The sequence below is a fragment of the Hylaeus anthracinus genome, unplaced genomic scaffold (genome assembly GCF_026225885.1).
Source record: "Hylaeus anthracinus isolate JK02 unplaced genomic scaffold, UHH_iyHylAnth1.0_haploid 11994, whole genome shotgun sequence".
Taxonomy (NCBI): Eukaryota; Metazoa; Arthropoda; class Insecta; order Hymenoptera; family Colletidae; genus Hylaeus; species Hylaeus anthracinus.
In genome coordinates, this window is record NW_026534341.1 from 11,288,628 (window position 1) to 11,300,146 (window position 11,519).

Here is an 11,519-nt window from a genome sequence, read left to right on the forward strand (position 1 = left end):
TATAAATATACCGTAATAAAAAAAGAATATTAAAATTGAATCATTATGTTTCTTGAAAGCAGAACTATTAACGTTGAAGTTGGTTGTATTTAAAAGTAAAAGTGTTATAGATAAACGTGCAAGTCATTAATAAAATTAGAATGTTTAAATAAATATTATTTCTGTAAATAGTTTCGTTAAAATTAAAAATATCACTCCAAGCAGGATTGATAAAGATGAAATTGTTCATGTAAATAGTAATAATATAGTTGAAGTTCTTTTTTGAAGTAGGAAGTTCAATTGCCATCAGGTTGCGACGAAAGATTAAAAGATAGTTTTCCTTTTTAAATAAATGGTCTGACGTTCAAAAGCACAAAATTAATCTCACCTAATAAATATATACTGAATGTCTTTAAATACGGTGAGCAGGCTACCCTTTGTCATAAAATATGATTTATATCCAACAAACACCTATATACTTGTGAATTGGTGTTATTAGGGTGCTCTACTACTTGACCGCGGTACACTTAACAAGCTCGAGGGTGTCGAACCTGTAAAACGTCTGAAACGAGTGTTTACGGAGTCGTAAAGCTGACTTTCCACGAGACCAAAAGCGAATGCTAGACGTTTGTGCTTGGCGAGCAAGCTCATCGGTTGAGATTTCTTAGAGAGATATCGGTAGCGTTCTTCGAAAACCTATTCAACAATTTTACACTTCATACTTCGACTCTGTTGACTCTGTTTTGTCATCTTAAAGAGGAAACGTTGATGTAAACATAAATTTTACTTGTCCATATAAAAATTATTATCTAAACGTTGATTGGATCAATAAAGATCATTTCGGAAATAAAAATGAAATTGTGTTAATGGAGCAAACGGAAGAAAGTGGATTTGAACACAAAAGACTCACTTGGAAAGTCCTTTCCGTCGAGGAGGGCGGCGTCAGTGGTGAATGATGAATTTGTCTGGTGACCACAGGAGTCAAAGAGGGACTCCTCGAGGAAGGCACCCTGGTTTCCTTTGCTTCTCTCTCGCAGACTGTTCCTGGTGACCAAATTTTACTTTTTCGCTCGACACTGGACAAAACATCGCCAGGTTTCGTGCTCAAATTCAGCGGCGCCTCTTCGTCTAAAATTCACAATAAAATATTCCAATAACAAATGATCAATTCTACGATATGTCAATTTATTAAAAATTAACGTTAATTACTTATACTATATTAATTAAGTAATTACAATATTTTTTGGAATGGTAAAATTATAAGTATACCCTGAAGAGAATCTAAGTATTTGATTGAAAATATGTACTCCTGAATATATGACGCTCGAACTGACAAACTGGCACTTATTTTTCAAAATTCATGTACTTGTACTGTTGTTGGTGATATGCTAATTACGTGGAACTGAACTTGTTTATAACGTGCACTAGTGGAAATAATCTCCTCATTATGATTATTAGTCACTGTGTCACCGATGGGTTTAACCTATATACTAGTGTTACCATTCTCAACATCGTTACATGTTAAAGGATAGATTAAAGGAAAAAAGTAAAATATTGCAGAGAACAATTGACTAGTTCGATACGTACATAATTAATTGCATCATTTTATTTGTACAAATTAGGGTTCACAATATTAACATCCTCGGTGAGATTACTTTTATCAAAATATAAATACTGTCGAAACATATTATTGAGAGAATTAATAACGAATATTCATTCGCATATTTAATGACTACTCTCGATTGATAATATTCAAAATAAGTCAACTCAATATTAAATACAACATAGTTATGTAATTAAATCTAATTATATAAGATTATAATAATCTTAACATAAGATAATAAACTTCGACAATATCGAGGAAAAGAATTGAATGGAACCCGTCCATTTTCCTTCAGTAGAAATTCGTAATTTATCACAATTTATCTCCATTTTATCGAAAACTAAATTAAAAAGATTTGCGTGCTAATGGGTGGTAATTTTCGAAATTAAAACGTTGCATGGCACTGTGAAGGATTCGTAATTCGTTTAGTTGGCAGGTTTGCCTTTTATCGCTTATAACGACAAGCGTAGACACTAATGGCGATAATTAAGTAGGAATTAGCAAACTGCTGACAAAATGAAATCGTTGTCGTCCGGTTATGAACGGAAATTATCGGCAAGGGGGTTTGGTTTTCGAACGTGCTCCCGCACACATTTGCCAGTGTCGCCTGGATTGCACATAGTAATTGCGATGAATGCGTTATATTTATTTATATTTATTTAGCGTCTTTATTAGTAAGATGAACGTTGTAAGGGAGTATCATAAAGGTCTATTTACACATATCCGTAACGTGTCAGTTCCGTATCCGTACCGTATCAAGAACGTCACGGAGCGGTGTCGGACGTGTGTGAACATGCTCATTCAAAAACAACAGAAGAATATTTAAAATCACTGACACTGATGGAACATTACGGAACTGAACGGATACGGAACTGACACGTTACGGATACGTGTAAATAGACCTTAAAACAATCTCTTTAACTCCCTAAATTCATTTTGATATAGGACCGATGCTCACCGAATTTAGTTTTCTCTGGTGTACATCTTCGCGGCGAGCCAGATCTGGATGGGCTGAGTGGTTCCAGGTGAACGGGCGAACAATTCGTGACTGGCGTAGTTTGTTGAGTTGGGATTCTCGCGGATGGCAGCAGGGAATGGGGCAGCAAGAGACTCACGTGTCGGGCCCACCAGGTAGCCCCTGCTGATCCATAACCACCGTACATCAGACCACACCGCAGTTCTGAAATCCAGGAGATTTCGGCTTGCACAATCCTATCGACTACTGACGAAACCTTCAAAGTATCAGCTCTAGAAGGAATTGCCAATTGGGTCTGTCGCTAATCAGGAACACCCCCCAAATCGCAGTCTCTAATTCTTTTTAAATATGGAGCATTCAAACTTATATTTAATTATTTAATTTTGAAATTATACTTACATTTATTATTATTTTGAATATAATATGAAGAAATGAATATGAAAACTGTAACTACTCGAATTATACAAATAATGTAACGAAGAAATGAATATGAAAACTTTAACTACTGGAATTATACAAATAATGTAAAATCATCCAAATAAAGATCTGATTGAGAATCAAACAAAAATACAAACTTGCTTTTTCCATAGAAAACAAACTTGCTTTAAACTGTGTTTAAAATTCTCAATATAATCTTCTTTAAGTACAGCCTTGGACTGTGCGATTTTCTGCTGGTGTCGAAGTGTAAAGTAGAAATAGTTATACCTCGTGTCGCGGCTATGGTCGTTGACGGTAGTGTTTGAAGTCTCGTGTCAGGATTGTACGTCGAGACGAGAGTGAAAGCGCTGAAGCGATCCGAGGATGGTTGATTGAGACTCGACGAACAGACCGACGAAGGGTGAGAGGATGTCGCGATACTGGTGGTGTTTCCTGTCGCGCCAGGACTCCAAGGCGAAGGTGGCAGAGTCACGCTAGGACTGCTGGGTGGTGAAAGTGTGGCAGGGGGTGACAAAGCGCCCGCTGGAACACCAACTCCGCTGCAGTGGAGATCTGGTTTCGTATACCAAGTCCGTGGTACCGCTTCTAATAGACAAACAGGAAAATTACGACTGCATACCTCAAACGATATCAATAACTTAGATATTTAACACTTTCGCTGCGGACGAAAATAAGTAGCCGTTCGCTGGGGCTATTATGATATTTTTTTTAATGATAAATTTCTTACAAATGTTCTAATATGAATATTTTGAAAATTAATTATTAATTTTGTGGTAACTTATTTTATATATAATATGATTGCCGAACAAAAAAAAAAAAATGAAAACTGAAAAATAATAAAAACAACCATATATTTTCAGTTGGACGCACATGTGCGTCATCCGCAGCGAAAGTGTTAATTACTGATAAGATAACATTCGAAAGTCGTTCGTGATTTCCCTATACCGATACTACTTTTGTTCAACCCAGATGAAACTTTATTTAGATGCTCTTCATGCTATATAGTGGAAAGTACAAGGTACTTAATTTGTAAAAATATAACCTGGAATTATTTTTGGAATTTATCATATGTAAAATTGATATTACACAGATAGCTAGATTTGAAGTCATAATGCTTGAAATTGTAGCAAAATAATTTCCATTCGTGAGTTTAGTCACTAAATTATATCATTATAAATGACAGAATAAATATGTAATATATATAAATATATTATAAAACAGATACGGATTTAAATTTAAATTCTATGTATTTCTCCTGTAACTGGTACTATTTTCGCCCAACCCCAGGTGAAATTTCGTTTACTTGCTGTTCATGCTCTAACAGGAAGTACAACCTACTCAATTTATTGAAACATCAGCTGTAACAATTTCTACAAATTAACGTAAAATTAATTTTATATCTATAACCACCAGTTTCATCAGCAAAACTTTCAACTTGCCAGCAAAATAATTCTAATTTTTAAATCCCTTCTTCTAAAATCCTTTATTGTTGCTTTTGATAAAATTTCGTGACAAAAATCGTCTACTAAGGTTATTTATTGTAACGTGTCGTGCTTGCTTGGCAAGTAACTAAACTCGCCCTCAGTGTTCCGAGATGGTTTCGCGATTAGAGTGGCTCATCGGAGCGAAAGAGTTGGAACGCGTTTTCAGTGTAGTTAAAAGCGAGCGTATATGTTAATGCATTATTCCTGGGAGTCACAGATAGCCGCAGCTATCAGATTTATAGTGAAAATCACAATTGCGCTCCTCCCTCGAGCAACGACTATGAATTATATATCATGAACTACGCGTGCGTGTGGTCGTTCTGTGCTCAGAGAATGGAAACTTCATCTAATCGGGAAACAGTTGTGATTATACGTAGGACATCGTTCGTGATAGACGGGAAAGTCAGCGTGCTTCCATTTGCCTATCGAGGTTTTCAGGACTTAATAATCGACAATTGAACGAAGCTAACGTGTCAAGTAATGTAAGAGATAGAAGTTGTAGAGCGTAGATAGGTAGGAATCTATGGTCACGTGTAACAATTGACCATTTATTCAAATAGAACAGGAAAAATATTATTACATCGGAGAAAGAAAATTGAGAAATAAATCTTTTCATGAGATTTTTATTTTTTCTTTCTTTACCATTCCTACTTTCATAAATGTAATATCTTTAACTTTAACACTTTGTACGTTAAAAATAACTTCCACAGTCTTACTTTCATAAATAATTGTAAGTTAACAATTCTACTCTGAGAAAAGAAACTTGAATCGTAATATTTGTTCTTTTAGAAATCAGTTCAACTTGTTTATCCCTAACAGAAACATCTATTGTTATATTTCTATATTTATAAATGACATTAACTTTAATGTTCCTCCAATATGTCGACCCTCACTTGGCCATGAAGGAACAATAAATCACGAAAAGTGTGTGCCATTAATTCCACTACTTGTTGGAAGTTGATAAAGGAACAATTTAGCGAATCAACTATTTCACAAAAAAGAAATCATTCTAACATCGAAATAAACGCGAGTGGATTTTAAGTATATGCCTTCGAGAATGTATGGGAGTTAATGGCAATCATTTTGAACACCTTTTAAAATAGTTGTTTAGAACTGAGGCATTAAATCATTATTTGACGTCTTCGAACAAGCAGTGGAATTAATGACACACATTTTTACACAAGGTCAAATGAAGGTCTACATATTTGTTGTCGCTGATTTTGTCTTTTAATAAGCGTACAAGATTGTAGCGACAAAAATAGGTAGGTCACTTAGCCAAAGGTTCCTGAATTGAGTGTAATTTCGAGTCTTAATAATAAACAAAAGATGTATTAAAAGCACGTTGCTATTTTTTGTTGAAATTTTCATTTCTTTGCCTTCGAGGTCATCGGAAGATGTCACGGTATACTATGTTTTCGAATTCGTCTCGAACACTATAATACCTTTTGTTAAATCAGAAATACAAATTTAACAAATTTTGGAATTTTTTATAAAAACATATAAAGAAATTACATAAATGACAAGGACATTTTATCATTCGCACAGTGTCAAGGGTTATCGCCTAGCTAGTAATGCAAGGAAATGGTAATCGTCGCGCCGAAGGCTTTCTGGCATCAGATAACGTTCGTAAATGTACCTAATAATCGTGACTCGTTGTTTGAATAAATCTGAATTACGATTTGCAAACAAGACCGTGCAAGGTACACGTATAAGTCGTTCGTACTTAGCATAGATAACGAGATATAGTGCTCGAGTTCGATGTCAATCACCGACCGCTACTTATCGCCGCGTTTAGCGACGTTTGTGTTGTTACACGCAAAAAAAAAACGAGGAAAAATGCGTCGTACGAGTGTACATTATCACTCGAGATTAGGAAAATGCGCAAACTTACAAGCAAGAGCACGACAATTCGTCGCGAACAAGTATCGATCGTTTGAAGAATTTCAAACCAAATTGGAAACCGCAATCTCCTGGCGCAAGCATCGTAATTTAGAACATGTTAGCTTTTGTGTAACAATTACTCCAAAATTATACTTCTCGGTTCTATGCTTCCATATGCATGTTTATTGTTTTCTTTTCCTTGTTAACCATATACTTTTCCTGTTGTATGTATTTTACACGTTATTTAAATGAGTTTAAATAATGGTAAAACGAATTATACAAAATCTATATGTATGCAAGTTCCCTTTACCTCTTACTATTTTTGTTCGATTCATCTGAAATTGTTTGCTTTAATTATTTCAATCGAAAGTATAAATTATTTAATTTGTTGCAACATCAGCTGTGACTATTATCATAATGTAAAATTAATGTAAAATTAATTTAAGACCTTCGGCCATCATTTACGATGTCAAAACATTCAACTTACTTAGCAAAACAATCCTAACTCGTCTGGAATGATTGATATCGTATAATATCTTGAGAAATTTGTGAAATATCAAGCTGTTCCAAGTTTTAAAATTGGAATTAAATAACAGACGAAAGGTGGGTCTTTGTAAATCTTGAGAACGCCTGTAAGCCGAAGTTGATCAGACGGAAATGCGACGTAGCAGCACCAAATGGTCGATTAAAAAATGTGTAAACAAGTGTCGATGTAAATGACTGTCTACGTCTTCCTCTTCTTCGCTTAATGAACGCTTCTTGGCCCGCTCCGCCGCAAGATTCTGAATCGGCGACGAGCAACAGATGTCCACTAAAATCTGGCGCGTATCTACAACGGAACCGGTTGTGCAAATACTTCTTTTCTTCAACGGTGAAAATTGGAAACGTTCACTCCAAAACGGGGAACATCTGAACGACGAAATGGAGTAAATATTAAATATTTTTGTCCCGTCTTCGGCAAACTCTTTAATTTTCGAAACGATAACACTTGAAGCTTTACTGTTCACCAGAAAGTAACAAAGAAATTATGGTTGTTGAAACGTACAGATTTTTACATATAAATAAACTAGCTACTAACATTTGTTGATTTTCGTGAATTTATATACTTTCGTATATTTCTACATATTTATACGCCAGTGTGCTTAACTGTTGATATATGTTTGATACACATGTAGATATTTGTAAATAAATGAACCTTTCGTTATTATATATATATATATATATATATATATATATATATATATATATATATATATATACATGTATATTTTATTAATAAATACGTATACTTAAGTGTGCATGAAACATACAAAAGTACGAGACACTGTGTATATATAGGTTGAATATAGAAATAGAATCGACACATCGTCAACGATAAACGTATAAATGAAACATATTCCAAGTACTCACGACCTATTACACGAGGAACTTGTTAAGGTTATTATTTTTATCGTGAAATGCGTCAAATTTGAAAGTAAAGGAATTTCACTAATGACGTCAATCTTGATAAAAAGGGCGCAGATCAGTTTTTACTTCGTCAACGTAAAACATGAGTTAGTTCTAGGATTCAAATTCAAACTAATATTTAAATATATATACAAATTCAAAAATAAATTCAAATTTTAATTTAAATTTATATTCACGTTCGAATACTTATTGAATGAATAATATAAGTATACGGAAATTGTTTATGTTTTATCCGTCACTCGACATTCTTATTTGCGTAAAACTTTTCCCCGTTTCTGCTTTTTTACGGCACATTAGGAAACGAATTTCGGGAAACGTTGGAAGTGGTTTTGGTTTGAAGCAACCTTATCGTATAGTCGAGCGAGTGTAATAATAATATTTTAGGTAATTTAGTAATAGATTTTACAGTATCTAATCTATATAAAAACTCTAATTATACATGAGTATCATTCTACGAAGTAAAAAGCAAGCAAATACTTTTTAGTCTAAATTTTTGTTCTCGCTAACGAACCTTGAATGAAAACGAACAATACGCTAATAATAAGACAAGGGATAAAGCGGTAAGGGTGGTTAACTTTTTGAAATTGTTCTTCGAACGTGAAAATATATATTCAATTTAAGAAGAAAACGTCGAAACTGGTCAGATTTAGTCTAGCTTACTACTAGAATGCGGCCAACTATGTATATCATTTCAGATAGCATGTTCTTGTACCACTCGAAATGATATAGTATGACTGGAATTATAGGAACAAATAAGATATTCAAGAAATATTTTGCTATCGAAAAGAATCTACCGTACATTTATAACTTGTATGAACAGGACGAACTAATATAAAATTCTTTTGTAGATTGTATCAGACAGTAGCATCAATTAGATTAAAGTACGCGAAGAAAAGTTCATGACAGTTACAGAGAATAAAATAAACAAGATAAAAGAATTTATTGTTAAACCTCTTCTTACAGTTTCCTTCAGCATTCCCATAATACGAAGAAATATTAACTTTCTGACTTTACTAGGTATTTTTGTATAAAAAAAGCAACAAACCCACCCGCCGACTAACTGTAACCATCGGATTATGCCAAAGACCAATAAACACAAAGTGGCAAACCGTGAAAACACTTTCGACTCGTTCACTGGGAATAGTACATATAATTTATGCAAATCTAAGAAGTGGTTCAATTAAGAAAATCCTCCTTTACTTAAAGCGCAGCAATTAAAGACTTAGCCCTCTTTAGCACGAATGAAATTTTATCCCTCGTAAAAGAAATTACTTGTCGGTCAATTAAGGATAAGTGGCTGAACCTTCAAGGCTATCAGATATCACGAATGTACACAAATTTTACGCAAAGCTATCGAGGAGCTAAAAAACATGTCCAAAGCTATATTTGATCTAATTTAGGCTCGAGAAGATTCTTCGATGATTCAACGATGGAATCGAGACATCTCTAACTCAGATATTAAGGAGTTAAGGAAAAACTATACAAAGCTATATATGATCTAACTTAGGGTCGAGAAGATTCTTCCGAAACCTTACGAGTTCCTACTATCTTTTTACGAAAAGATGACAGAAAGTGCCAAGATACTCACCGCACATTGCGTCTGGCTGGTTGACGATCGATTCCTTAAAGCTTCCGACTGTTCATGGAGAGGAACAGTAATTCTACGCGAGGACGTAAGGTCGCCGAGACGTCTCGCTCCAGCTTCCGTGTCGCGCACAAATGTTTAACACAAATCAGTCAAATCCACAGACGGTTCCAAACGAGTGGGACCAGTTTAACGTTCACTGGACTCGTCGCGACGACCGTTCGACTGAGTCGTCGGGTTCGTTGCACCGAATCGATCGGGATCGAGGCGCGGAACACTTCCTCCTGATTGCAGATCCGCGACACTTGTTCCGCGTGGACCGTTTCGCGAACTGGTCGACGTATCGATCGTCTGATCGACCGATACGCGTGTTGGTTTGTCCGAAGAAATGAAAGGTAGAGAGAAGAAGAACAGCAAGGGTTGACGCAGCTGTAAATCGCTCTTAAGATTCTCTCGGAGTGTCCTGGCGAAGAGCAGGACCCTGACTGACCTCGGTCTGGCCGAGGAGGATGCACGCACGGTCTCGCGTGAAGCGCGCGTCGCAGTCTGCCGGTAGCTCTGCCGTTTACGAGCTCAGGTTTCTCTCTTCTCACCTGCGGCCACCTCGCTCTTCGGCTCGAGCTACCTGGAGGCCACGCCTACCACGCTAACACGCGACTAACTTTAACCCACGGACAACTGACGCTCTGGAGGGGCGCCCTGTTCATCCCTGCCCTCGTGCTTGGTCTTCCTCTTGCGGCTGCGTCACCTCGTCGCTTCGACTTCTTTCTTCACCGCGTTGATTCCCTATCTGGACACGCGGCGAGCCATGGTCGAGCTTCGATTAACCATTTCAGCTCTTATCTCGAGACACACTCGACATTTTTATTAGCCGCTGTTGGTAGCAGAGGCTCCGAGGGCCAAGACCTAGTCCTGGTATCTCGGATCGGTATCGGAATACTTCTGGAATCATGTTTTACGAAGAGTTTGATGGATTGGTGAGATGTTTGGGATGAATGGCAGAGATCTTGGTAACGAGGGATGCAAGAGCAAAAGTCTCTAGGATGTCCAAGACTGGAGCAGAGTCTTTTGTGACCTGCTTCAATGAATCGATATTGAATAAATCGATGTTGGATGAGTCGAATACTGAAGAGAGGGCTAGTTATTTCGAGCATCACTCTTCTAGTAACGAGTCGTCAGGGTGTGGAGTATCTCAGTTCAGTGGTCCACGTTTAGACCTCGGTAATTATGGTCGTAAGCCTTGATACATTTTGGAGCAGAATTACGCTAGTATTTCGGTGTATGAATATTAAACGACGAGGACCTCGAAAATGGAGCAATTGCTCTATACTAATATATTAAATAGTTGTAAGATAAATGTAAAACGATGTAGAAGTACGCCAGTAACAACCAGCTACGAGTCTACCTTTAAATTTTAACGATCTGACAGTAAATTTTCATATTGCGAAGAAGACTATAATCCAGCCTCTCTTCGCTGGTTCCTCTACAACAACAACGATTTTGGAGTGCCCCATCTATTTCTCAGATAAAATTCTCGTAATGCCTATTCCTCAAGAAATGGAGCAAAGCAGTATGTCTATATTGTCAATGGTCGAGTGTTCATATAATTGGAGTAACTGTTGGTAATAGTACAAATAATAGTAGTTGGGGTATTACTATACGAGAATTCGCTATTCTTTGACGTTCTAGAAGAGGAGCATCGAGAGAATCTACCAGAATCTCAGAGACCACGGAAAATGGCGGACGGCTGGAGCATACCGCGGAGGAAAAGTCATCGCCGCGGTCTATTTGCTTAATGATTACTCGGTTGGTAGTTAGCGAGAGCTGGACGCTGCGGCGAGGCCAATAGGCAGCCGAGACGATGAAGAGAGTGAGGGATGCGCGCGCATGCTAGTACAGCGGGTAGATTTGATTCGGCAGAAGACCAGCGAAGAAGGAGAGCCGTCTGTGCGGCTGCGCCAGCTCGACACATTCTATTGGGCCGCGTTCATAGAACCGGGTCCACCCTCGTTGATCCCACACCTCGTTCTAGTCGGATCTAGATATAGATGGGTACCAACCGGTGACCTTGAAACCCTCGCCGACATTGCGTCGCAAATATCCATT

At 36.9% G+C, this 11,519-nt stretch overlaps 1 protein-coding gene across 1 annotated transcript in view; it reads right to left on the bottom strand.

Moving 5' to 3' along the window:
• The window catches only part of LOC128888596 (zinc finger protein Gfi-1b-like), a 36,139-nt gene extending 26,177 nt beyond the window's left edge, over positions 1-9,962 (bottom strand). Inside the window, exons 1-4 of the mRNA XM_054145611.1 lie at positions 9,417-9,962; positions 3,264-3,581; positions 2,541-2,762; positions 890-1,107 (exon numbers count right to left, since the gene is read on the bottom strand). Coding sequence (XP_054001586.1) covers positions 890-1,107; positions 2,541-2,762; positions 3,264-3,581; positions 9,417-9,423 — 765 coding nt within the window. The 5' untranslated portion in view covers positions 9,424-9,962. The remainder of the gene's footprint in view (positions 1-889; positions 1,108-2,540; positions 2,763-3,263; positions 3,582-9,416) is intronic.
• Between the last annotated feature and the right edge of the window lie 1,557 nt (positions 9,963-11,519).